General features: G+C 46.2%; 1 protein-coding gene across 2 annotated transcripts in view; it reads left to right on the top strand.

Annotated features, from left to right (window-relative positions):
- The window catches only part of CLPB (ClpB family mitochondrial disaggregase), a 138,198-nt gene extending 116,617 nt beyond the window's left edge, over window positions 1–21,581 (top strand). Inside the window, exons 10-17 of one of the 2 annotated variants that reach the window (XM_073333684.1) lie at window positions 2,091–2,135; window positions 7,136–7,297; window positions 11,324–11,480; window positions 16,585–16,658; window positions 17,443–17,622; window positions 19,191–19,310; window positions 19,932–20,036; window positions 20,668–21,581. In XM_073333684.1, coding sequence (XP_073189785.1) covers window positions 2,091–2,135; window positions 7,136–7,297; window positions 11,324–11,480; window positions 16,585–16,658; window positions 17,443–17,622; window positions 19,191–19,310; window positions 19,932–20,036; window positions 20,668–20,919 — 1,095 coding nt within the window. In that variant the 3' untranslated portion in view covers window positions 20,920–21,581. The remainder of the gene's footprint in view (window positions 1–2,090; window positions 2,136–7,135; window positions 7,298–11,323; window positions 11,481–16,584; window positions 16,659–17,442; window positions 17,623–19,190; window positions 19,311–19,931; window positions 20,037–20,667) is intronic. The other variant, XM_073333693.1, reaches the window with a different exon arrangement.
- The last annotated feature ends 5,836 nt before the right edge of the window (window positions 21,582–27,417 follow it).

Here is a 27,417-nt window from a genome sequence, read left to right as displayed (position 1 = left end):
CTCTACTTTTGCTGCCCAGTCTGAGACTGGCAAGGATCCACAGCTTCCATTGACCATCTATAGAGTTGTGGGTACTCAGGCCTTATGAAAATCAGGTCCTATGTGTCTCAAGTTGGGCGCTCCAAAGTCAGTGGCTGTTGGCCTTAGAGCATTAGTTTGGGTAGCAGTGACACAGTCTGACTAGCCTGGCAATGTTAACTTAGAGCTGGTTGAAAATTTTCTGCCAGGACAGTTTTCCATCAAAAATCGCAATTTTATTGAAATAAAAAAATTTTTTGGAACAGTGTCAGTTTTGACAACTTTTTTCAAAAGGACAAAGTCTAAACATTATGTTTCAATAGTGTCAAAATGTTTGGGTCTTACACAGCTTCAACACTGCATACTTGTTTTGATAGTGTCATTTTGATTCATTTTGTTTTGACTTTATAGTATAATCAAAACAAAATGAATTAAAATGACACTACTGACAGAAAATGTTTTGATGGTCCCAAATCAAAAACTTGTCAATTTTTTCCCCCGTGGGAAATTTTGAAATTTCAGCTTTTTGTTCCAAATTGGAACAAATTCTTTGACGTATCAGCATTTTCCACAGAATTGAAATTCTGGTTCTCAACCATCTGTAACGCTAGCATCTTTGTTCATATACAACTCCAATTGTGTTCTAGACTTGCATTACAAGCAGATCCTCTGGGGAGATGCTGAGCCACCTCCGCTCTCAATACCTTGGGAGCTAAATCTAGCAACTTTTAGTGTTAGGCCCCTGGAGGGGGTAAACTACGTCTGGGATTCGAAAACCAACAGGAATTCCCATTGACAACCAGCATTCTGTAGCTATGTTTTTATACCTTTACCCTCTACCAACTATTTACAATTCCAGTCTGTTTCTTCCTTATTCTTCTGTGTTTCTCTATACATGATTGTGTCTCAGTGACTAGGGGCTGTTTAGAAGGTTGTAGGTAGATGTGCTCCTACTTCATTTGATCTATTTATTTTTGTTACCATATCACTAGTCTGAGGTGGGTTTTCGTAAATGTTGTCTTTCCCCAAAACAATACCCAACTTCACGTCCATCTCTATCCACTCTTCTGTTCCACCTTCAGCTACTGTTCCTCCACACAAACGAGTGCGTCGCTAATAAGATGGGTGATATAGATGAGTAGAAGATACAGTCAGCTAGCCTCTTATAGGCCGAGAGAAACATGTTTCAGGAGGGGGAGCAAATGCTACTGAATTGCCAACTGGTAACATTTGCTATGCATTAAGCACAAAGCCTTGGTCTAAGCTAGCATCCAAGGGTCTCTACCACCCACAGAACACTCGCCATGGCTCTCCAGCTGATTCAATTACGGGATGAGTCATGTGGGTCACACAGCATGTGGGTCACAGAGGCATGAGCTGTGACTAGAAGAAATGCCTTTGGAGACCTGGCTGGTTGTCAGGTACTCCCATCCCTGCCATCACTGCTAGGAAAGTTCAAGCTTGCCTTTTCATAGCAATATGAACTAAGTTATAGCTGCGAGCATGGGAAATTCATTTTCTGCAATGAACCGCCAGCCCTTTCAGACATAAAGGAGCTTTGTGTATCAACCTATAAATTCTGTGACAGTATTATCTCAATGCTGTGATCGTCCAAGTACTTAACTTACCTTGACTTTATGATTTTATTTTTTTTAACAGGGTAGGCATTACGTTCTCCTGTTGATTTATTTCTAAACAGTTGAATGGTAATAATGGCCATTTTGTGTAGCAAATTGCAAGTCCCATTTTTATCCTACCACTGTAGTGATGAGAGCAGGTCATCTTAATTGAACTCATTCAGAACAAGGGTAGCCAGATTTGGGACCATTCTTACGTACCCTTGAGAAACCTTGGATTTATTTCCACCCTTTTCTTTCAGAATCAATCTCAGCCTTTTGCAATGGATTTATCTAAGCATTTCATTGACAGGCATCCTTGGGAACAAACAAACACACACTTGGGCATGTCAGTCCCCCTCAGCAGCTGCGCTGGATCCAAAGATGCTATTTAAATGTAATAAAATGTGTAGAGCATTAATCAAAAATAATGTTGCTTACTTATTTCTGTTGCAGGGTTTCATTAGACTGGACATGTCAGAGTTCCAGGAAAGGCATGAGGTTAGTAAATGGCCTGTCTGTATTCCCAGGGACTGAAATTCTAGTTTAATCAGTAATTTAAACAAATCATGTCAATTGCATCTCTCTCTCTCTCCTCTCTACCTGCCATCACTGCCCTCTGAGGTGCTGAGCACCTCCTCAACTCCCACTGAAAGCAACAAGCACCTAACAGGTCTTGTGCCTGAGCATAGGATCTAATCCTGAGAGCGAAATCAGTGGGAGCTGTGAGTGCTCAGCGTCTTTCAGGGTGAGGCCCCTGGCCTCCAGGAACCGAGAAGTGAAATGTTGCAAACAGGGATGCAAGGAGAATAACAAAGGCTGCGGTCCCAGCCGCGGCTCCGCTCCCAGCTGTGGCTCTGGCCACCTGCCATGGCTCAACCTGCAGCCCCAGCCACAACTCCACTCCTAGCAGGGGGCCACAGCTTGGCCTGCAGCCCCAACCCCCAGCCACAACTCTGCTCCTGGCAGGGGACGGGCGTGTGCGCACACATTCCATTACAGGTAAGGGGGGGGCCATGAGAGGAAGAGTTCAGGCACCATTGCACTAGAGTGTAAAGTGCCAAGGCAGACGAGGAGCAGAGGCCAAGTCAAAGGAAATGCTTGATAACAATATATATCCTATATTGTGGCCTCTGCACATGGTGCCAGTGGTCTCAATAGCAAGAGAATCAGAAGGGAATAGTTGTGTTCAGGAATGAATGCTGTCCAAATGTACGTGAGATCGGCCACATTGTAAATAACCCCCCACTAAAGCCTTGTAAAGTCATGTTAATGGGAACTACAGGGACAGAAATCAAAACTGAAGGAGAGAAGGTGGACAATTTTACCTATCTTGGAAGTACCATCAGTTAAGATGGTGCCAGTTCTGAGGAAATAAGAAGAAGAATCGGGAAGGCAAACGGTGCATTTGGAAGACTCAAAACCATCTCCCTTGAGACAAAACTGAACGTGTACAAAGCAGTTGTTATCACCATAACAACATATAGCAATGAGACATGGCAACTTACCAAGAAAGATGCGCAAAAGCTGGATGCATTTCATCACAAATGTCTGAGAAGAATATTGGAATAACAGAGAGAGAGGAAGACAAATGAAGAAGTCAGAAAAATGACTGGACAAGGCACCCTCCTCACAAATAAGACTTCAGTGGCTGGGACATGTGCTGAGAATGGAGAGTGAATGCTTACCAAATATCGCCCTTGAATGGAAGCCAGAAAACGCAAGAAGAAAGAGAGAAAGACCAAGACCGCTAATAACATGGAACCAAACAGTTCTGAACGACATCAAGCACCTCAACATGAAATGGGAAGATTTGGAGAGAAGGGCAATTGACAGGCAAGGATGGTGAATGTGGGTAGCCCAATGTGCAGCAAAGCACGGGATGGATTAAGGTCTAAGGTAAGATACTCTGGAAGAGCTATTGGTGATACTGTGTGTTCTCTGAAAGGTTCATGCATCCATAGGAAAGAGAAGGAATTGAATAAAAGAATGAAGAGGTATTAACAGACTTTACAGATGATGCAGCATCCCTAGCAAACCTGTATAGCATCCTGGAGGAATACTACCTCCTCCATTTGGAAGAGAAGCAGAACAGCTGGGCTAATGACAAAAGCGGGGAACACCAGAGACTCAGGATATATCCACACAGCAAAATCTGTGCACAGGCTAGTTTGAACCCAGCTAGGGTGGAGAACAATAACAATGAAAACAGAGCATCGTGAGCTTCAGAGCAGACTTGCAAGCCAAGTTAAATACTCAGGGTCCATGCTGGGCTTGTACTATCCTCACTGAAGCCAGAGCTGTCTTCGCTGCTATTGTTACCCCTGCTAGCTGGATTTAGGCTAGCTTGGGCAGCCTACATGCACAGCTGTTGCTGTGTAGACATACTCTGTGTGTCCCCATGCAGGATTTTAGGAATGAAAGTCTTTAAAATACATGGAGTTGAATGTGTAGGATGTATCTCTCTGTGAGAAGCTGTGCTGTGAAGGTATTTAAAGCTGTAGCAAATAGAGCAGGAAAATCTGATAGCACTAAAGATTTCAGACTGGAAAGAGGTAGTCTATAAAGAGTGTACAGAGTTTTACACAGAGTCCCTTTCGTCCTCTGATAGCTGTAGATGGCTTGCAGATTGTTATAGACAGTAAATAGAATGAGGTACATGGAGATCCTGAAGAGTGTGAGTTAGGAAGTAAGTTAAAGAAGAGACCCATAACAGAAGCAGCTACTTCCTTAAACTGCGTGCAGGAAGGAAGGAAAATGAGGAGCGTCTCGTTAGCTCGCACTCCAGAGGTCTGTGAGTCAAGAGAGGGACTAGGGCATTTGAGAGACGACCTTTCAGGGGAAAACCCTAGAAACAGCCTGTTAAAGCTAAGATCTCTGTTGATTGTTCCAAAATATAAAGGAAAAGCTCCAGGTTGGGAGTGTCTGCACGTGCGCGGACTCACATGTTATGCTCAGAGTGAAGAAAGGATTCAGCTGGTTCAGTGACCTTGGTCAAATCACTTAAATCCTTCTGTGCCTCTGTTTACGAGACTGGGACAAGGGATAATAATTAATAATAACGCTGACGTACTGTAGAGGGCAATTGTGAATCTCAGTGTGCTTGCCAAGCACATGGAGATTCTTAGAAGGAAGGAGCTAAAAAAGAGCCAGGATACTATTATTTACTACAAAGCATTGGCGAGAAAGAGATACAGAGAGGGAAAATAGAAGAATGCTCAGAGACTGATTGATAGATGATTGCCAAAGGGTCGTATGATATGTGTGCTCTATGAAGTAGCAGTAAATATATAAATGACAGTGTTGATGATAGGGACAGAACAAAAATGAATCCAGAGTCAGAAACAGCCATATGCAAAGTATAAAATACACTGGCAAGGGTGACAGAGGTGACAGGGTGCAGGGAAGAGAACAGAAGACATAAGGAAAGCAAAGGCAGAGAATTGCAAAGGAAGATAGAATACGTTTTTCATGCAAACAAGGATCAAGAGGTCAGTGCTGGAGACAATACTAAAGAACAGCATGAAGAATCTGACACTGCTGAGGGCATTGCTAAAACAATTGGAACTTCAGCCAAATTCTGTCCACTGACTTGGAGTCTCTCACCTGTGGGGTAGAATATAGCACTCTCAAAAGAGGATGGGGGCCAAATGCCAGAAGCAGATGTGCATTTTGCAGGAAGAGGAGAAGGAAGTAAAGATCCCAGTTCTCCTGAGGCAGACAGATCTGTGCAGAATACTCTACAAGTGGCAAAAAGTGGGCACCAGCCTTTGTATGAGGAGGTACTGTGGTCCATTCAAAGGATGGACCTAGATTGGCTTTTTTCCTCCCTCAAATTTCTTGTATTGAGCTGAAGAGGTAGGAATACTGAAAGGGAACTGCAGCTGGTAAATGCAGTTATATCAGGTGGCAACATGGGCAAATGGATGTGAAGACACAACTGTTATTCTCCAGCACAAAGTTAGTTTGCAACAGATTTATCATAATGCTGGGCCATTTCATTGTTCCAGAACAAGAAGTTGTGAATTCTCTCTTTCTCAAGCTAAATATTTTAAGGATTTGTTTTTCTGTTCCAAATATTCCATTTTGGCCCCTATTAACTGACTGCAACCAGCTTTATTAGGACATCACATGTTATAAGGCCAGGATTTCCAGAAGTGACTGGTGATTTGGGGGGCCCAGTTTCAGACACCTTAAAGGACCCTCATTTTCAGGAAGTGCTGAGCATCCTCCATCTGAAAATCAGGCTCCTTTAATGTGTCTTAAGTTGCGCACCCAAAATCACTAGGTGCTTTTAAAAATCTTGGCCAAGATAGCTGTGTTATGTTGAGCAACCAAAAGTGGTGGCTGAATGGTCTTCTATTAGCATCATAGAAACAGTTACATTGGTTATTGAAGTAGAAAGGGCAAATATTTTTATGGTTTTTTTTCAGTTTATTTTCTTCACAGAATTCCCTTGTGTTTTTCCTGTGCTCTGATTCCCAGTTGGTTCCCCCAATTGGGAGAGAACAGAGGCTCCATCTTTCACCATCTCCCTGAGACCTCTTCACATTCTTAGCCAATCTGAAGTCCCTGCTTCCTCTCCACACTTTAGATCTTCCACTGAAGCAGCTAGCTGTCCACATTTCTCAACTGTCCTGCTCTTGAAGTGTTCTAACAGATATTAAAGGAGACCAGGAAGATGGTCATTAAAGATCCCCTGGTGCTTTTCAAGAAGAGTAGGAATTAACTGGTTTCAGAGTAACAGCCGTGTTAGTCTGTATTCGCAAAAAGAAAAGGAGTACTTGTAGCACCTTAGAGACTAACCAATTTATTTGAGCATAAGCTTTTGTGAGCTACAGCTCACTTCATCCAATGAAGTGAGCTGTAGCTCACAAAAGCTTATGCTCAAATAAATTGGTTAGTCTCTAAGGAGCCACAAGTACTCCTTTTCTTTTAGGAATTAGCTGGTGACATCTGGCCACAATCTCTCTGTTTGACTTTAAGGCCATTTAGTTCTCAGCAAGCTGAGGTATAAATCTACAACGCGTCAGCACTAACTGGCCATGTAGATTCTGCTACTGCACGTTAAAAGTTCCTTAGTGCACTTTGATCTACTGTGGTTTCAAAGAGAAGTAGGTCAAAGTGCACTATTGAACTTTTTAGTGTATGGTAGCAGGGTCCACACGACCAGGCAGTGCACGGCAAGCTAGAGCACTCTAGAGTTACATCCTAGCTTGCTGCATGCTAAATGACACATGTAGATGTTTCTTCAGGTTCGAATGTCCAAGGCTGTGCGTGAGCTATTACTGAGTGTTTAATGCTCAATAGTCATTGTGTTACGTGTATCTAACTCATTGCTTGTCCAGGTGCTTCTGAGATACTTGGAGAATAAAAAGATGTCACAGTGTATATATAACTTAATTCTTACGTAAAAAAATTGTGGTCATTAGCTCCTATTTAATGAGAGGAGCTCCTTCCATAGTCTCTTACATGTCGTGTTTTCAATCACTTCCTCTTAGGTTGCCAAATTTATTGGCTCTCCACCAGGCTACGTTGGCCACGAAGAAGGTGGGCAGCTAACCAAGAAGCTAAAACAGTGCCCAAATGCTGTGGTCCTCTTTGACGAGGTTGACAAAGCTCATCCAGATGTTCTCACCATTATGCTGCAGCTCTTTGATGAAGTAAGTCTGGGTCTCCGTGTCGGCGTGTGAGCATATGGAATATGACAGTGATTGATACAAGGAGCTGACTGGTACAGCTGGCATCTGGGTGTCTCAATCTAGGCATCCCAAATCACTAGTCACTTCTGAAAATTTGGGCTAGCAAATAATCCCCATCTTCCTAGTCAAAGAACATGAGAACAGCCATACGGAGTCAGACCAGTGGCCCATCTAGTCCAGAATCCTGTCTTCTGACAGTGGCCAATATCAGGTTCTTCAAAGGGAATGAACAGAACAGGTAATCATCAGGTGATCTATCCCTTGTCGTCCAGTCCCAGCATCTGACAGTCAGAGGCTTAGGCCCTAGGGACACCTAGAGCAGTGGTTCTCAACCAGGGGCCCGGGGCCCCTTGGGGAGCTGCGAGCAGGTTTCAGGGGGGCTGCCAAACAGAACCAGTGTTAGACTCGCTGGGGCCCAGGGCAGAAAGCCGAAGCCCCACAGCAGGGGACTGAAGCCCGGAGCCCTGAGCCGTGCCACCTGGGACTGAAGCAGAAGCCTGAGAAACTTAGCTTCTCAGTGCCCCCTGTGATTTGGGTCTCTGGGCAATTTCCCTGCTTGTTACCCCTTAATGCCAGCCCTGGCTTTTATATGAAGAAAACCAGATGTTGTGACACAGGTGGACCTATCTTGTTCTTTTTTTAATCCAGTTACACTTTTGGCTTTCACAACATCCCCCGGCAACAAGTTCAATACATTGACTGTAGGTTGTGTGAGAAAGTATTTCCTTATGTTTCTTTTAAACCTGCTGCCTATTCATTTCATTGGGTGCCCCGGTCCATGTGTTATGGGAAGGGGTAAATCACACTTCCTTATTCACGGTCTCCACTCCAGTCATGATTTTATAGACCTCGATCAGATCCCCCCTTTCTTGTCTCTTTTCCGAGCTGAAACGTCCCAGTCTTTTCAGTCTTTCCTCAGATGGCAGCTGTTCCCTACCCTTCATCATTTTGTTGCACTTCTCTGCACCTTTCCAAATTTTAATGTATCTTTTTTGAGATGAGGCAACCAGAAGTGCACTCAGTATTACGGGTGTGGGCATACCATGGATTTGTATAGAGGCAGTATGATATTTACTATCTTATTACTGTCCCTTTCCTAATGATTCCCAGCATTCTGTTAGCTTTTTTGACTGCCGCTGCGCATCGAGTGGATGTTTTCAGAGGACTACCCACAATGACTCCAAGATCTCTTTCTTGAGTGGGAACAGCTCATTTAGACCCCATTATTTTGTATGTATAGTTGGGATTATGTTTTCCAATGTGCATTAATTTGCATTTATCAACATTGAAATTCATCTGGCTGTTTCTCAGTCACCCAATTTACTGAGATCCCTTTGTAACTCTCCTCAGTCTGCTTTGGATTTACCTGTTTTAAGTAATTTTGTATCATCTGCAAACTGCTTACCTCGCTGTCTACCCCTTTTCTCAGATCATTTATGAGACAAATTAGGAAAAAGCTTGTTACAAGATCACTGTAGGCCCAGAGCTCAGCTGTCTAGTACAGCTAACCCCTGTCTTATCCATTCTACCAAACTGCCTTTCATGTACCACACTGCCTTTCCAAGGACTTAACCCTGGGAAACAGCATCGTGCAGAGGTCTAGTGGTCTAGATTAGTGGCTCTCAACCATTCCAGCCTACTGTACCCCTTTCACGAGTCTGATTTATCTTGCGTACCCCAAGTTTCACCTCACTTAAAAACTACTAGGATGACCAGATGTCCCGATTTTGTAGGGACAGTCCCAATTTTTGGGTCTTTTTCTTATATAGGCTCCTATTACCCCCCACACCCTGTCCCGATTTTTCACATTTGCTGTCTGGTCACCCTAAAAACTACTTGCTTACAAAATCAGACTTAAAAACACAAAAGTATCACAGCACACTAGTACTGACAAATTGCTTATTTTCTCATTTTTACCATATAATTATAAAATAAATCAATTGTATAGAGAGCAGTATAAACAAGTCATTGTATGAGATTTTAGTTTGTACTGACTTCGCTAGTGCTTTTTATGTCGCCTGTTGCAAAACTAGGTAAATATCTAAATGAGTTGATGTGCCCCCTGGAAGACCTCTGTGTACTCCCAGGGGTTCACATACCCCTAGTTGAAAACAACTGGTCTAGATTACATCTCCAGTTAAAGGAAGAGATTATTTTGGTGGGTAATCAGAAATTCAGAGGAATGGGACTGCACAGATTATACTGAGCAGTTGAGAAGGATAATGAATAATAATATCTGGGTAGATCGTGCCAAGAAAAGGTGCACAGTCTCCTGTCCATTGCAGAAAACACAAAGAGTGAAATAGGAGCATTCTTCCTGTTTCACTGTGCAGACTCTGAGCGGTTAGGCTGTACCCCTTTAACATAAATAATGCCTCTCTTTAGCAGGCACACATTGATATATTTCTGCACTGTACAGAGAAGCACTATGGACTGAAGGGAGACCAAGGAGCCTGTTGAATCTGACCTACTCATCTAGGAGAAAACTCCATCAATATCTTATTAATGTTATTTCTCATTAAGTACTTGTCTACTTTCTAAGTCAGCCTGATTGTGGTTATGATTTCTCTGGCTGTCTGTGATAGCATGTCCTATGGCTTTACTCCCCTACCCATGCACACTAATCTGGCCCTAGCAATAATGTGAGAGAGGATATTGGCAGGAATCTGAGACTCAGGAGTCCCTAATTGCCTGGCATGTGTACTGTTTGCTCTTCAAGGGAAATCTCTCCTCCTTGTCTGTCTTTGGAAGTTGTGGCTGCACCCCTATAAGCTGATGGGAGGACAGAGATAAACACCTGTGTCTCAGTGAGTCAGCTTAGTTCCTGAAAATGGAGCTGGACAAACGTTATAGGTACTCCTGCATGGTAGATTGAGTGTACAACCTATTGTGGGAGGGTTTTGAAGTCTCAGTCTGTCCTCAGAGGCAAAAAAACTCCAACCCCCCTTTTTTTTCTTTGAAGGATTAATAACACAATTTTTTCTTGCATAGATCATCACAGCAGCAGCTAAATGTGAAATCAATTCCTGCACCACATGCTTGACAGGGAAATAACCTAAATGTTAATATCAAGCACCCAACATGGATTTGTATCATTGTGCTGGGTATCTGCTGTTGTGTACATGGGGGGTGGGGGGAGGACGGGGACGGGACGAGACGACTGCCTTGGGACCTTGTTCTTTTTTGTTATTACTAAAGAAAATTAGTGTTTTTGAAAGGTTCCTATTTTAGTATTATAGGAGGAGCAATGATACAGTGGAGATCGGTGTTCACAAGAGTGACAGTCACCCCCCTGTGCAGGACACAAGCACCTGCTGCTACCCCCTCCGGTTAATACGCTGCGTGTGATATTGGACAGTAGTTGCAGTTATGAGCCCTGGTTTGATCTGTCTGCATGATCCTGCTGTACCATAGATTGCTCTGTATTGCTCAGTATAGTTGCACTGTCAGTCTAACAACTCATCCCCTTAGTGTCCATAGACAGCACAGAGTCACCTAGAGGAGCCTAGCTGCCCATTTACACACACACACACCCTTAGTTTAGAATGATGATGTTCATTATCAGTTTTCTGTTGACGATTTCCTAACCCTCTGTGGCTAGTCCCCCCTACAAGGGTATTTATTTTTTGTTTGCTTGTTGTAATAATAATAATAAATACTTTGCACCTCGGAAGTGTGCCTCCCCAATGATCTGAAAGCACTTTGCAAACACCGGTTCCACTAACACTCCCTCCCTGTCCCCTGTGAAGGGTGCAAAGGTATCTATGTTACCACCATAACACAGAGAGTTATTTAAGTGACATGCCCAGAGTCACACAGGACACTAGCCCAGGCTTCCTTTAGGCACTTTTAGAAATATCTCCCTCTTGGGCAGAAGGGTTTGGCACTCACGTATTTGAAATATCCCCCGTGCTTTCGGCTCTCTTGTGTAGTGTCACAGCACAACAGCCCTGGTGATGCAGCTTTTGTTGTTTGTTCTTGTTGAAGGGCAGGCTGACGGATGGGAAGGGAAAGACCATTGACTGCAAGGACGCCATCTTCATCATGACCTCCAACGTGGCAAGTGATGAGATAGCCCAGCATGCCCTACAGCTCAGACAGGAGGCCCTGGAAATGAGCAGGAACAGGATTGCTGAAAACCTAGGTAACAACCTCTACTATGTACTCTAAGTCCTCAAAGGAACCTGCTTCATAAAATTACGTCCGCACATCCCCACGGTGTGGAGTCACATGCTTCGCCTCATAAGCCACAGAGCCTTTATTGGCAGGATCCTTCCAATGCTGGTCAATCGCGCATCACCAACTTCTACTATCTTAGCCACTTGGACCTTCCAGGTAGTTCCTTTTTCTTCTAAGCCAGCCAAAGAATTCCCAGCAGGAACTGCAGTTGGATCCTGGTGAATGTTGTGACCTCATCTCTACTTTAGCCAGTTGGCAGGCACCATATCCAGAGCCTCCAAATATCTGCTATGGTTTCTGCATCCTATCCTCCATCAGGTTCTTGCTGGGGTTGACACATTTGAGACCCCCAATTCCAAAGCCCCGTGTGCCGTGGGATGGTTTGTCATATGGACAAAGTCTTTGAGCTACTTGGTACCCATGAGCTCAAGTTGTTAAGGGGAAAGTAATTTTCCTGGTGCAGCAACTTCAGCTCATTGAGTGAATGTGCTTCAAACTGATCCCCCTTACACCAGATTCTGCAAAAGTTAAGGTGGGGTTGTGGACTCCTCCCTCCTTCCTTCCTAAGATGGTGATGGAATTCTACCTTCATGAACCAATCTTCCTGCCAGTATTTGTTCCACAGCCACATGGTCATCCTACTGAGGTCCGTCTGCCCAAGCTCAGTGTTAAAAACTCCTGGAGCTTCTGACTGGAGCAGACCAAAGGTCTTAGAAAGGCCATCTAGTTGTTTGTTTCCTTTGACACCAACTCACGCACTTCTAAACAGGTACCTCGTTATTCCTGAAATGAGCTGGTGGGCTCGCAGCTGGCACATGCTGTTGATCATGCAATCTGAGACAGAGCAGCTTTGGTTGCAGGCCTCAGGCAGGACAGGACATGCAAGGCAACCACGTGATCTTCCCTATGTACATTTGTGAAGTTAGGAACATAGGACTGGAAGGAACCTCCTAGGTCACTCCTAGGACCCTGTTCTATTGCTTAGATTTGGCTTCTGGAGAAGCGTCCTGGTTCATGGTCCCAATGAGCCTGTCATTGTAGTAGAGGTGGCTACACACACTCACCAACTTGACTCTTTTTCTCTTATTGCACCTCTTATTTGAATTGGCTAGTTTTGTAAACTCTTCTTAGTGAAGGGTAGATCCTTGAGGCTCTGACCATCTATGTCTCTTAGTCACCTTTAGGGGGGAGGTATTTTACCCCTCCTTCCAACTTTCCTGTTCATTTGTTGGGCATTTGCCTTTCTTCTCAACATTGCCTGTTGCCGTGACTTATCATTGTTCCTTTATGTTGAGACCTCTTTAGAGATTCCAAGGCCAGAAGGGATCATCCTGTCTGACCACTTGTTTACCACAGATCACAGAACTTCCCCAAAATAATTCCCAGGGCAGATCTTTTAGAAAAACAGCCAGTCTTGATTTAAAAATGGTCAGTGATGGAAAATCCACCACGACCTTTGGTAAATTGTTCCAGTGGTTAATTACTCTCCCCATTAACAATTTATGCCTTATTTCCAGTCTGAATTTGTTTAACTTCAATATCCAGCCGTTGGATCATGTTATACCTTTCTCTGCTAAATTGCTAATAAATATTTGTTCCGCATGTAGACTGTAATCAAGTCATCCCTTAACCTTCTCTTTGTTGAACTAAATAGATTGAGCTCCTTGTGTATATCACTATAAAGCATGTTTTCTAATCCTTAATCATTCTCGTGGCTCTTCTCTGACCCCTCTCCAATGTATCAACATACTTCTTGAATTGTGGGCACCAGGACTGGACACAGGATTCCTCAAATTCCTTCCTCTCCAAGAATGAGGCTCTTGTACAGATGGTATCTTAAAAGAAAGGGAAATTATTGACCTGAAATTCTGCCACATGGAAGATCTCATCTCAGAGGATTCCCCTTCACCTACCCACCCATCTCCCCTCCAAGGCTGATTACTCAGCTCTTGAGGGCCCATACTTTATTTAGAATTTTTCTTAAATTATAGACATTGTATTTGTTTGTCCATTTTTATGGTACAATTTCCAGTTGGCTTAGTTTTTGAAGCGCTCTTGCTTCCCACACAATTCTTGAACTGGCTGGATGGTTCTAGGTTCTGTGATGGTGATGGGTGTCTAATGAACACAGAGCAGGGCCTTTTGCATTACCCTTTCTCGCTTCTGAGCGCCAAAAACTTCTGAGCTAGAGAAGTTCTCCCTTGACTCATGCCGGAAGTGTCAGACCCAAAAGTGAGGATCCTGTGAGATGATCTTCAGAGAAGCAGAATTACAGGTAAGTAGCTTTCTCTTACTGAACATCAGCATAGGGCGATGGAGAGGGTTCATCTTTTAAAAATTCAAATAAACCATATTTGTAAGTAATGGCAGTGGCTGAGAATTCAAATGTACACCTCGGCTGCTCCTGGTCTTTAGTAGTTGTTGTTTATAATCATAGCACCTAAGAATGCCAGTCACAGACCAGTCTCCCGTTATGCCAGGCGCTGTACAAACACAGAACAGAAGGACAGGCCCTGCCCTAAAGATCTGACAAACTGAGCATAAGACAAGAGACAATGGATGAACACAGACAGACCAATGGGGGAGTACAAGGAAACAATGGGACAATATTGGTCAGCGGGATAGGTAGTGGTTACAGCACTCCAGCTGTAATGACTGTCATCTTTAGAGTGGGCTGGTAATTAGGGGAGCAGTTGTTTATTCTTGATGCTTAACTATCTGTGTGAGAAGAGTTTCGTTTCTTTTTGGTATCTTAAGCTTTCTGGAGAAGTGGCTGCTCTTGTCACACATATACAGCATCATCGCAGATGGTCGTTCCAATGAGAACTTCACCTAACTAGGAAATCCACTAGAAATGGCTGAGAATTCGTTCTGAGTGATCTGCTAAACGTTCGGTGTGGAACTAACAACCCCACAACTCACACTTTCATGAAACCAAAAACTTTTAATTCTTAGTGCTGGCCACATACGTTTCTCAGCTTCTCTCGCTCACTCGCTCTCACACATTTTTTATCTTGAGTGGTAGGTGGCAGAACTCACTTTATACAGAACCTTTGATAGTCAGTCAAAATAGGTAAAGAACAAGGCACATTTGCAACTGAACTTTCAAGAATAACATTTTAAAATGCCAAGTGCCACCTTCTAAATGAGGAAAGAATTGAATTTTAATTTCTGGGAGATTAGTACAATTTACTGAGATAGCGGCAATGAATGACAAGCTGCAAAATGTATTTTGGACTCTAAAGTCTGGCTGCAGTAGATTTTCATCTGCCGCCTTATAATTTTCTGAGTTCTCAGCTTTGAAAGCTGCTTCAATGTTATGGGGACGAGCTCATTACAAGCACCTGGATAAATAGAAGAAAGAGCTGCTTCTGCAGTGTCCTTACATCTGTCTGTGAAAGCAGCAAGTGTTACACGTGAAGAAGCTGTGCATAGAGGTTACCACCTTTGCTCTGTTTTGTTCAACCTTCATCTTACAAAGGGCCTGCACAGTGGAAGAATACCATGCCAAATACTTTGTTGCGTATTTAAAATCCCCCTTGTATCGCCAGCTCTAGGCTTATGTACCACATTTTACTACAGAATGCATAAAAGTACAAAGTGGTCCTGGGTCTGAATCTAAAGACCCGCCCACCCCACTCAACCTGATTCTCTCTCCAGCCCTGTACCCAATGAGGCCTCCACCAGGAAAACATCCGTGCATCAACACATGTGGGCTGTGTCATGGTAATGGAGGGGAGCAAATTCCAGAATTCAGGGGCCATCACATAGAATGCCTCCCATTTAACCTGGGTTTCAGTTAGCTCCAGCCCCTCAGGTAACCTCAACTGCCCTGGTATCACATGGGGAAAAGAGGTGATCACAAAGGGCCTGCACCATTTGGAGATTTGCATCTATAAACCAGGGCTTTCAATTGTCCCCAGATACCCATAGCAGAACAGTGCCACTTTAGGGCCCCGCCTGCCACAGCTTTACGTGAATAATGAATGCCAATGGTATTAGCCAGGTGGGTAAGGCTTTCAGAATCCAGCCCTTAGAGCATATAAGATGGGACTTTCAAAAGAGCTGACCGTTGGCATGCTTTCAGAAATTCTCCCCATAGTGTCTTTCACACAAGCAGTAGCTCAACAAACACAGCTGCATTAAATAATGTAGTTAACTAATTGCAGAGGGAGAGAGAAATGAAGAGAGATTTTTAGGCCATAAGCGGCTAAGTGCAAGTTTTGCTGTTTGCTAAAGAGATTGAAAAATGCAGAGCTCGGAAACTAGTGCAGAGCCTACGCCGGTATGTCTGACTGATCAGGTATGACAGCCATAAGCATAACAACACTAGACGGCGGTGTACTTTGTGTGTAATGTAATCAGCATCGGTCATGACATTTGATCCACAATCCATAGATAATCTGTGGAGGCCAGGCCAGGTCCTTGGTTATCGAAGAGGTCTCCTTACGGAGATGAATTGAGAGCTCTCTGGGATTATGAGAGCAAGTATTGAGCAAGTAGAGAGGGTCCCATGCACAGTAAGTATCATCAGTGAGCGGTAGTCCCCTCTGGTATATGCAGCTGGCCCAGGGTGGGTCCCTGGGTTATCAGATCTCCGTGCACCCCAGACATAGTGAGGCCATTTGCTCTCGTATATTTGACAGGCATGGTGGATCCCATGGAGTAGAAGATCAGTGGGTGTACAAAGAACAAGCTTCCTCCCATGCGTGCTAATTCTTTCACCTGCTTTTTTCTTCAACCCCACTAATTCTTTAACCTGCTTTTTCTTGAGAAGCTGGTGGGCTTTGATCGCAAGTGACGGTCATGGCATGCACAAAGGCAGCTGCAGTGAGCCACACTGCCAGCAGCATAGTGCCCTTGTGGCAATGCATGCCCATGCTTGTATGAGGACTTCCTGGGTCTCTTTTCCAGAGTCTCCCGTAAGCCTCAGTCTTCTGTTCCAGCCCATTTCCTCACTCCTGTGCAAAGTGCCATGTCCATGCGCTCTTCCAGGGGTCAGTGAGACTCGAGAAGCATCCTGTGCCTTGCCTTAGACATTTATCCTCTGTGACTTTGTCTCCTTTCAGATGATGTCCAGATAACTGACAAGATAACCATCTCGAAGCAATTCAAGGAGAACGTTATTCGCCCAATCTTAAAGGTACAGAGGGTTTTATTTATTGCCTATTTCAGATATCCTAGGTTTTCATCCCTGGGCTGTTATCGCTGTTTATTTTCGATCACCCAGAAGTGTGCTAGGCGTGCAGTCTCTGCCTGGACAGTCTACAGTCTAGCGGTGGCCTGGGAGGGGAACGACTAATTTGGGATTCTCCCCCATCCCAATCCCGGCCTGGCCTCTGTGCTGCTGCAGCAGAGTGAGGGGACCAGAAAAGCAAATAATGCCATGGAGATTCTGGGTGGTGGCAGCTGAGACCGGGCTGGGCTGCCTAAGTTACGCCATGGCTGCGCTGGTCCCCGGAACAGCCCGGAGTCGCGCTCCTTGTAACAACACAGCAGGAGTGAGCTTTGGGGAGGGCTTCGGCTGAAGCGGGATCTAGGGTGCGGAATGGACCGTGGTGAGCAGCCAGGCCCGGGGCGATGATCTGATTGTCCACTCCCGTTTCAATACAGCCAGACCTCAGGGAGAGGGTGAGCTTGGGCTTTACGGGGCGCGCAGGCTGCCTTTGTGGAAGGCACGGGCTCACAGTGGCCTCCTCCAAGGATGGCTTAAGTGTTGCTGCTGGTTTGGCCAGTAGGAAGCCACTGGCCGGTTCCCCTCTGGGTTCTCTGACTTGTCTCATTTCCGCCAGCCTGTGGAGCAGCAACACAAAAGCCCTCCCTCTCCCCAGGGCTCCCTGGCCCACTGTGAAAGGCCCCGAGGAGTGAATGGCAAGGAGCTCCGATTATTCATAACGCCCTTGACTCCCTTCTTGTGGGTACTGCAGGTCTGGAGGGGTGTGAGTGAAGGGAGACGGAAGGCTTGGCCCGCTGGTACAGAGAAGGTATTCTATGCATGGAGGGAGGCGTGCGGAAGGCACGGAGATGATTATGGAAGGAGAGGACAAATGGGGGCATATGGCATCACTGGCAAAAGGGGAGAAGTGATAAGAGACCAGGTCACTGAGGTAAGCCAGGGTAGCCTTTACATTTAAGCTTGATGCAGTGGATAATGGGCACCCCGCCCCATTCCGGCTAATCAACATTGCTTGGTTTTATACACAGGGGTATGGCAAATAACCCTCATCAGGAAAGCCTGTTAGAGCCCTGCTACCAACAACTGCCTTTAAGCATACTGGGGAGCTGGTGTGGTTCTGTTCCCAGTATGGACAAGGCCAAATTGGGGAGCTGAACCCATTGCCATGAAAAACATAGCAGTAATGTTATCCTCAATCATGCAGTGTCACACACAGTGTCTCTCTCCTACACACACACAGCTCCCGGTGCTGAGGGGTTAACTCGGAGGAGGAGGAGATTCTGCTGCTGCCATAAGCAGTGAGTGTATGTGAGCTGGTTAATGGATGGCAGCAGAACTCCCAATCGAATTACAGCCCAGGATTCAATCACCAACGTAAGGGCCGTGCACAGAACTGACATGTTCCAAATATATATCTATAAAAACACATGTAATGTGTCAGAATGACAAATTCTGGAGCTTAGCGTCTGTTCTTTTGCTCTTAAGCTTCTTTAAGAAGTTTCTAAGGCAACTCTGTGTGCTGCTGGACTTGCACTTCCAACACGAACAAGAAGCTTTGCCTTCACTGCAGATGGCACGTTCCTTGTGTAGACTTGGAATCAAATCGCCTCTTGCTGACCAGAATAGCGTCTTGTCATATAGAAGTCAGAGACGAGAGACTTATTAGGGCATCGAGTCCATTTCACTATTCCCAGACAGTACAGGATAGTTCCCAGGAGCGTATTCTTCAGTGCTTCTGTCTAGTTTTAAATAGAAACCATTTCCCACAACACCTAGCACGCACTGGAAGTTTCACTGGTTGTAGGCAGCTGCCCAGCCCTGTGCCACATAAATCTGCTATTAATAACAACACTCAACAATGGCATGGTGTGTTGCATCTTCAGAGCACTATACAAACCTGAATGAACCCTCACAACCCACACCTGAGGTACAGCAATATTTGTTTAAAGCTGGAGTAAATGAGATCAGAGCACTTTCGGCCAATATTTTTAAGCCTCCTCTAATTTTGAGTGCCTGCATTTTTAGGCACCCATCTTGAGACACTCAGAGCTTGAGGTTCAAAGCACCCACAGTTCTCATTGATATTAGCAGGAGCTGTGGTACAGGAGTGTCAGGCATGCAAAATCAGTGGGCACTTATGAAAAATGGGGCCTAAGTGACTTGCACAATGATACAAGTGAGTGTCGGAGCCGGACGTAGAACATGGAGATTTTCAGTCCCTTCCTGTGCTGCTTCTAGACCTATTAACCTCTCACCTTAGCACCAAACGTCAGTGCGTGAGAAGCTCTCGATGGCGGGGATCTGGCAGTTCTGGTGCATACACTTGGTGCAGTGGTTATTAGCCACACATTGTGTTGTGGGAGGCAGTGTAAAGAACAGTCTGGAGGCAGGCGTGATTTCCTGGGGATCTCCTCTTCTAGTGCCGGTGGCTATCCAGAGTGTCCTGTGGCTTGGATTTCTGGCCTGCTGATGATGATGTTTGCTCTTTCTCGTCTGCAGGCTCACTTCCGAAGAGATGAGTTTCTGGGAAGGATCAACGAGATTGTTTATTTTCTCCCCTTCTGTCACTCGGAGCTGATCCAGCTCGTCAGCAAGGAGCTGAGCTTTTGGGCCAAGAGGGTAAAACCAGACCATTGCTGAATGTATTGCTTTGGGGTTCACCTTCCGCTTAATCCATACGCAGCGGGGGGCCCTAACCAGACTTTTGTCCTATCACCTTCTTGTGCCAAAGTGGACTAGTTCATGGGGGTGACCCCTCTCTCCTCCACGCCATGCTGGACCAGAGCAGCGTGGATTCCCTAAAGCATCATACGCTTCCTGGATCTTATCGGAGTCACTTGCTGCTCTGCTTGCACATGGAGCTGAGTTGCAAGGGCTTGTGGGGATGGAGTGGGCAGCATGCTGGGGTTGTGGGTGGTGAATTCTGGAGGCGTGGATGTGGAGTATGTGTTATGCATCATTAGCTCTATAGTCAAATGAGAGTGGGGTACCTGGGTAGTTACACTTTACACCTGTGCGACTCAGGACCCTCCAGGCCAGGCAGACACCCATGACCCACAGCCCATGCTATACAGTTTCAGTTTCGTTTCACCAGAGCTCTGGCTGGGTGGTAACCTCAGCATCCCTCCGTGTCAATGCTCGGTGTGGCCATGGCCTCCAGATAACCATGTCCTGGAGCAGGAGAGCAGCTGGAGCCAACCTGACAGTTCGCTAACGTGCTGCCCCTTTCTCATCCTGCAGGCCAAAGTGAGACACAACATCACGTTGCTGTGGGACAGGGAGGTGATGGATGTGCTGGCAGATGGCTACAATCTGCACTATGGCGCCCGGTCTATTAAACACGAGGTAAGGCATGATGTGCTACCTTGCCCTGGTCGTCTGCATTCTGCACCCAGCAGCGCAGACTTCCCCTTGCACACCAGCCCACATTCTGGATTGGCCACAGAGAGAGGCAGCAAACTCTTCACTGGGATTATCGTTTGTATCCTTCCTGTGAAGAGAAGTTCCTTCAGTGACCATGAGTCTGAGGGAGAGAACATAGTGGCTGATCGTTTTGAAACCACACAGATACATGCCTCTCTCTTGGTCTTGCATTTGTTTCTACTCTGACACCCGTTAAAGTCACAAAGAGATTATTTGATTGAAGGGTTCCAGGCATAAGGGGTTCAGAAGCAGCTGGAGCCATTTCACGCTCCGTGCGCATACTGCATTCACCCAACACAGCAGTGCTTGTTCACTTCCCCCAACGCCAGCCCAGGGAGTGGTGGTTGGCCCTGATCCCAGGAGTTAGAGATGAAAGAGACCCATTAGATGTCATCCACTCTGTCCCCTGCAGATTCCAGGTTGTTTGGGGGTTGGACTAGATGACCTCCTGAGGTCCCTTCCAACCCGGATATTCTATGATTCTATGATCCCCTGCCAGGCCGATCTAAGAGGGCAGAAGATTTGCTAATGGCGGGTGATTTTCTTCCCACAGGTAGAGCGTCGTGTTGTGAACCAATTAGCTGCCGCCTATGAACAGGACCTTCTGCCAAGAGGCTGCACCTTGCGAATCACGGTGGACGATTCGGACAAACAGCTGCTGAAAACCAAAGACAGCTCCTCCCCTGAGGAGGAGGAGAGGAGGGCCCCGACGCTGCGGCTGGAGATAGTTGAGAAGGACAGCAAAAGTCGAAAACTGGACATCCAGGCTCCCCTGAACCCTGATGAAATCTCCTTTATGTTATAGCCGTAAAGAACGCCTCACACACCACGCTCAGCCAAAGCAGCCCGTGGCGGCACGTTTCCAGTTGTACTGGTCATCAATAAAATAACCACGAGACATGGAATTTGCAAAATGGCCCATCAGTGAGTAAGGACAATGGTGGTGGATCCCAGCCCCTGGAACTGGAGGGAGGGGTTCTGGAAGGTGACTCTCTCTTTTTGTTATTGACTCTCCTTGGCAGGAGAGACCGTAGGCTAACTCTCCTGTGTCTGCACTGAGTCAGGGTTGGACACCTCTATCGCAGGCTGGAACCCTAGCCACTGTCCCAGTGACACACCATACTGCCATTCGGTTTACCTGAAGGATGTGGAGAGGGGGTGGCTATATTGAAGTGTGGAAACTCTTCAAGTCAGAGGAAGCACATAGGGGTTTTCAAAGTGGAAGTAAAGGCGCATTCCAAGTCAGACCAGCTGTAGCGAGTCTGGCTCCAGTAAGAATTTCTGGAGAGAACAGGGGTTTATGCAGAGCTAACCGCAGAATGTGCGGGGATGGCTTTGCAGCTGAGAGGAGCCATGTCAGATACTTAGCTGTGTGACGGCTTGGTTTTCACAGTCACCGTGTGCCCCCCAACCCCATGGGCTTCAGACGCATCCTTTAATTTATTTCAATAAAATTCAAAATCTTCATATGGCGTTCTACTTCCTAGCAAGGGTGGAGGGATTGGGATTGGTAGGAAGGAAATGGGGATTTCCCCTCCCTTATGAACAGGAGCAAGTGGTGTAATGGTGGACTACAGTAACTTACCTGTCTGTGAAACCCCTCCATTGCCGGCTCACAAATAGGAACCATGAATAATAGAGACGAGTTTCCGTCTTTCAGTCTTGGCCTGGTGAGATCATGGTATAAACCCAATCACTGAATGCTGATGCTGTTCCTCACGCTTCCGTCTCTCTGCTGCTGGCTAGATGGTCTCTGCTCTGCAGGTCCGCTTTCTGGCAAATATTAAATATTTCAGAGTTAACCTAAACTTCTTAGCTGTCTGCGATGTCAGAGCTCAGAGCAAAGTTCCCCAGGCCAGACGAATTGAAAGATGCATTGTCTGTTTTAAGTAAAAATTGGATTTGTTCCCTGAGCGATTGTAAGGTCCTCCCTCTGCAGAAGGCTTAACCCGTTAGAGATGTCGCCATTCCTGCACTAAGTGAAACATTTGTGTGCCGGATGCCCTTCCCTGCAAACCTAAAGACTCTCACTTCTGTGCATTCAGATCAACGCAGTCATTTTGTTTGGTTTGGTGTCTATAGCATGAGCCCCACTGAACACATCACGAGTACTTACTCCTGGCTTCAGAGAAGGAAAACAGTCATGTGTGCTCAAAGATCCTGTTGCACTTTTTGCAAGAATTGAGGGTTAGCTGCAGGATCCAGTAGGATACAGAGTTCTTCAGTATCTCTCCTAAAACCAGCTGCTGTTATAATCTGGCTGCATTTCAGTGGTGGGTGAATGACCCCTTCCTGGTATTTCCAGTCTGTAAAACTCTTTGGGATCCTACCAGGTGAAAGATGCTGTGTAATGGTAGGTCATTATTATGAATATAAAATGAAAGTAAAGCTGAAGAAAAGCCCTTCAGATAAATGACTTGGGGCCCAAATCTCGTAGATTTAAACAGGAGTCTTGGGCACATAAGGAATAACAGACCAGATGTCACAAATAGACACAGATACTACTGGGACGGGTGCCGTATAAGAATCTGAATAGAGAAGGGTGGTCCAGTGGTTAAGGCCTGGGACTTGGGAATGCTGACTGTAATTCCCTGCTCTGCCACAGAACTCTTGAGTGACCTTGGGCAAGTTCCTTAATCTCTCTGTGCCTCAGTTTCCCATCTGTAGTTCCCCACTTCCTTTCCTCCCAGGGGTGTTGCGAGGATACATACAAAGCTCCTGGGTAATGGAGGCCACATACATACCTGAAGTAAAATAGATCTGGGCCTTAAAAAGCTGAAGTTAAAACAAGCCAAAACGTCAGTATATCCAGTGCTAAGAGATGCTGCAGCCATGGGGTGCAAGATAGGCAGAAGGCAGCACCAAATAATGCGGTTTAAGCTTAGGTTGATTTTAAAAGTGCAGCTGAATCAGAATTCAGGGTAGGCCCAGCACTATAGGAAACCAGCCAAATCACTTGGGTAACTTAGGGAGAGAGTCTGTAATCAACGTATCAGCAGGTGTGTTGTCAGCAGGACACAAGCATTAATTTTTCTGCTCTACTCCCACCCTGACTAGGCCTCAGCTGGAGTACTCTGTCCAGTTCTGGGCACCACATTTCAGGAAAGAGGTGGAAGAACTGAAGAAAGGCCAGAGAAGAGCAACAAAAATGATTCAAGGTCTAGAAAGCATGATCTATGAGGGATGATTGAAAAAACTGGGTTTGTTTAGTCTGGAGAAGAGAAGACTGAGGGGGTGGGGGAACACTGGACATGATAACAGTTTTCAAGTACCTAAAAATTTGTTACTAGGAGAAGGGAGAAAAAGTGTTCTACTTAACCTCTGAGGCTAGGACAAGAAGCAATGGGCTTAAATTGCAGCAAGGATGGTTTAGATTGGACATTAGGAAAAACTTCCTAACTGTCAGGATGGTTAAGCACTGGAATGAATTGCCTAGGGAGGTTGTGGAATCTCTGTCACTGGAGGTTTTTAAGAGCAGGTTGGACAAACACCTGTCAGGGATGGTCTAGATCAGGGGTTCTCAAACTGGGGGTCGTGACCCCTCAGGGGATCATGAGGTTATTACCTAGGGAGTCACGAGGCTGTCAGCCTCCACCCCAAACACTGCTTTGCCTCCAGCTTTTATAATGGTGTTAAATATGTAAAAAAGTGTTTTTAATTTATTAGGGGGGGTCGCACTCAGAGGCTTGTTATGTGAAAGGGGTCACCAGTACAAAAGTTTGAGAACCACTGGTCTAGCTAATACTTAGTCCTGCCATGAGTGCCGGGGACTGGACTAGTTGATTTTAGAGGTCCCTTCCAGTCCTACGATTCTATGATTCTATAATGTAGCTATAAAGCTGGAGGGTCTCCGTACAAGATGGATACTGTATGATGGGACAATGGGACGTGAGAAGGAGCTAGTTACAGTAGCAGAGTCTGTAGGAGCCTATGCTCTGAACCGAGGACCCCTGCAGTGTACCAATAACTGGAGCTGTGTGAAATGTTTGCAGTGAGCCAAAACCAGTTCAGATGTGGCTGATGTAAAGATTCATCGCAAGCTTGAATCTCGGGGCCTGATCTAGTTGTACACCAGTGTGACTCCACTGACTTCAGGTCAGGGCTCAGCACCTCTGAAAACCAGGCCCACAGTGTGTCAAGCTGGGCACCCAAAATTAGTGGATGCTTTTGAGATTTTGGACTCTGTGACTCGTCCAGGGTCATACAGGGTATGTCTACATTGCCCACAGCAGCGAGCCTCCCAGCCTGGGCCGACACTCAGATTAGCGGGGCCCATGCTCGCGCTCGAACCATAGCTGTATAGACAGCACTTTGAACTCGCGGCTGGGGCTGGAGCTCGGGCTCTGCAGCCTAAGGAGGGGGATGTTTTTCAGAGCCCCAGCTTTCTGGGGCTTCAAAGCTCTGTCTACGTGGCTGTTTGTAGAGCGCAAGCCCCGAGAGTCCCAAGTCAGTCAGCCCCCACGGGGAGGCTTGCTGCTGCGGGCTCTGCAGCCGGACCCACAGGGAGCCAGCAGGAGAACCAAGGATAAAACCCCCGAGTGCTGTCAGCCTTTCCTGGTGAATGGAAATAGCCAAAGGGCACCGCTTGAGTACTCAGCAGCCAGGGGCTTTATTCCGGGCTCTGCCACAGGTTTTCCCTGTGACCTTGACCAGGGAACAGTAACCTGCTCGCCCCGGAGTTCCCCCGTCTGTAAAAGGATTCGAGTGCTTCCCTGCCTCGTGGAGGGCTACGAGGGTTAATCCCTTAATGCTTGTGAGAGCCCCAGACACCCCACTGATGGGGGCTTTAGGAATAGCTGCTTATGAACAGTGTCTACCAGTCCTGGCCGCAGAACAACAGGAGGAAGGAGTCTTCTGAAACAAAGCTTTACCACTTCCAGAAGCCACCAGTGTTAGGTCTGACTAGGACATTTGGGCCGCATGACTCACACTGGGGGCTTCATGCTTGCTGTTGATTTGACATGGCAAGCGAGGTGAGGTGACTTTCCCCAGGTCAGCGGCAGAGGCGGGAATAGACAGCAGACCTTCCAACTCCTAGTCTTATGCCCTTACCCGCAAGACCTTGCTGCCTCGTCTAGATCCACTTCCTGGGCCCTAGTTTCTCTCTAGGTTCTTTATATAGCCCCTATGGCCATACTGCAGGAGAGAGGCAGGTTCCCAGCAGCAGGCTGCGGTGGGGGAAGAGAGCCTTCTATTCCAAATCATCCCTGGTGAGAATACTGAGCTCTTCGAAAGCGAGGTTCTTTGCAGGGGCATCCCGCAGCAGCTGTGAAAAGTGGGTCTGGGAGCGACTGTCACATATCACTGTGCTGAAGCTGATAGATCAGACCAATGGGCCAGAGTCATTCATGGTGAATGCACAGTATTCTCTTCAGGAGACACGTTATCCTCGAATAATAGAGTCCTGGAACTGGGGGTGGGAACGACCTGCTATTCCTTGAACAGTGACCCTCCTGGTGTTAGGCTGCCCTAAGGCTGGTGTAAGGTAGTGGGGATCAGACTTGGTGGGATGGCATGGGGTACCTGAGAGCAGAATTTGGCCCTTAAATGTTTTTGAAGGTGACTTGCAAAGGAAAATCACATTGGGACTGTGCCCTTTCTTGCTTTTTTCTGATAGAAAAAGGAAAGACTGCAAAGATCTTGGAGTTTTGCTGGTTCCTCCTCACCTTAAAAAGACCCCCAATTGCTAATATTAGAAAGTCAAGTCTCATCTGTGCTGGAAGACTGCATAGATGGCTGGAGAAGTGGGAGTTTGCAATGGTCGAGGTGCCACGGAAACGGAGCCTAATGAGAGAGGGGCTGGGATTTGATTTGGGTTTTGTTACTTCTATTTCTGCTTCTCTTAACACCTGTTTAAACACTTGGAAGCAGAGTTCTCTTTTGTGAAGGATCCCTTCTGCTGGGGTTTGAGAAAGCACCCGATCCACATCTGAGTCCTCCAAGGGCGTCCACAACAGAAACTGAGAAGACAAGACTTGACATTTCTAAGCTACAACAGGGGGTGGTGGGGGAAATACATTCTTGGGGGAGCCTTCTTTATTCAACACAAAGCCACAAACAAATCTATTTCCCCCTTTGCAAATCACCTTTCGGTGCTGTCCATAAATCTATCCATGGGGGCTTGCTTTACGAAGGTCTCCCCCTATCAGCTCGTGCTCGCGTCCTGTTTCAAACCATAACCAAGGGCTCCCATGAGTTGGAATTTTTTGTTTATCTTACCCCTGAGCTTTGCAGGGCCTGTCTGTGGCGGGGGAGTACTCCCAGGCTATCTGCAGCTGAGGCTAACTGCCTCATGCCACCCGCAACGTTGGGCATGTCAGCTGGGGCTAAAGAAGAAAAGACACTAGTTACAGAAATGTGAAAAATGTGTCCCAAGGGGCTGGAATGAAAAGGAAGGGAACCACTGTTTGGCTGCTCACATTCCTGGTGAGCTGGGCCATACATATGTATCCCTGGGGTGTGCTGCGAGAGAGCCATTACCATTGTAAAAGGGAAAACCCAGCTAGCCCTCCCACTTAGTCGGACCAGACCTCCCACTCCCCAACAAAGACAGGAATATTGGCCACCAAGCACCATGCAGGGTAGGGGGGTTATCCTTTTACTCGGTGTTTTGTATCTGTGATTGTAATTAAGTGCATGTGTGTGTCTGTGATCATAATTAGATGTGTGTGTGTGTGTGTATCTGATACTGAGACAAGGTGGGCCAGCTTCTGTTGGCGAGAGAGACAAGCTTTCTTCACAAAGTTCTGCGTAAGCTTGAAAGCTGGTCTCTCTCACCAACAGAAGCTGGTCCAATAAAAGGATACCATCTCCTCCACCTTGGCTCTCTAATACCCTGGGGCCAGCCTGGCTATACCACCACTGCATGGATCTAGCACTGCAATTTTCAAACCTCAGTGCCTAAAGTTAGGCTCCTAAATCTACATTTAACTCTAAACATCAGTGGCCTAAACATCAGGTGCGTTGAGGCCAATAAATGCTGAACATAAGATCCTGTATTTAGTGGCCTAAATAACGATTTAGGAGCCTCCTCAGTGTGAAAATCATGTATATATGTGTGCGTGTAGGTAGATGCTTATAAAAATGCACTATCCCAGGCAGAAAATCTACTTACCTGCCAGGTTTCAGAGCAGCAGCCGTGTTAGTCTGTATTCGCAAAAAGAAAAGGAGGACTTGTGGCACCTTAGAGACTAACCATTTATTTGAGCATAAGCTTTCGTGAGCTACAGCTCACTTCATCGGATGCATACCGTGGGGGGAGAGAAAACCTTTTGTAGTGATAAACACCCATTTTTTCATGGTC

This window comes from Lepidochelys kempii, chromosome 1 (genome assembly GCF_965140285.1).
Source record: "Lepidochelys kempii isolate rLepKem1 chromosome 1, rLepKem1.hap1, whole genome shotgun sequence".
Classification (NCBI taxonomy): domain Eukaryota; kingdom Metazoa; phylum Chordata; order Testudines; family Cheloniidae; genus Lepidochelys; species Lepidochelys kempii.
Note: the sequence above shows the minus strand (reverse complement) of the source record. Positions and strands in the feature narration are given on the sequence as shown.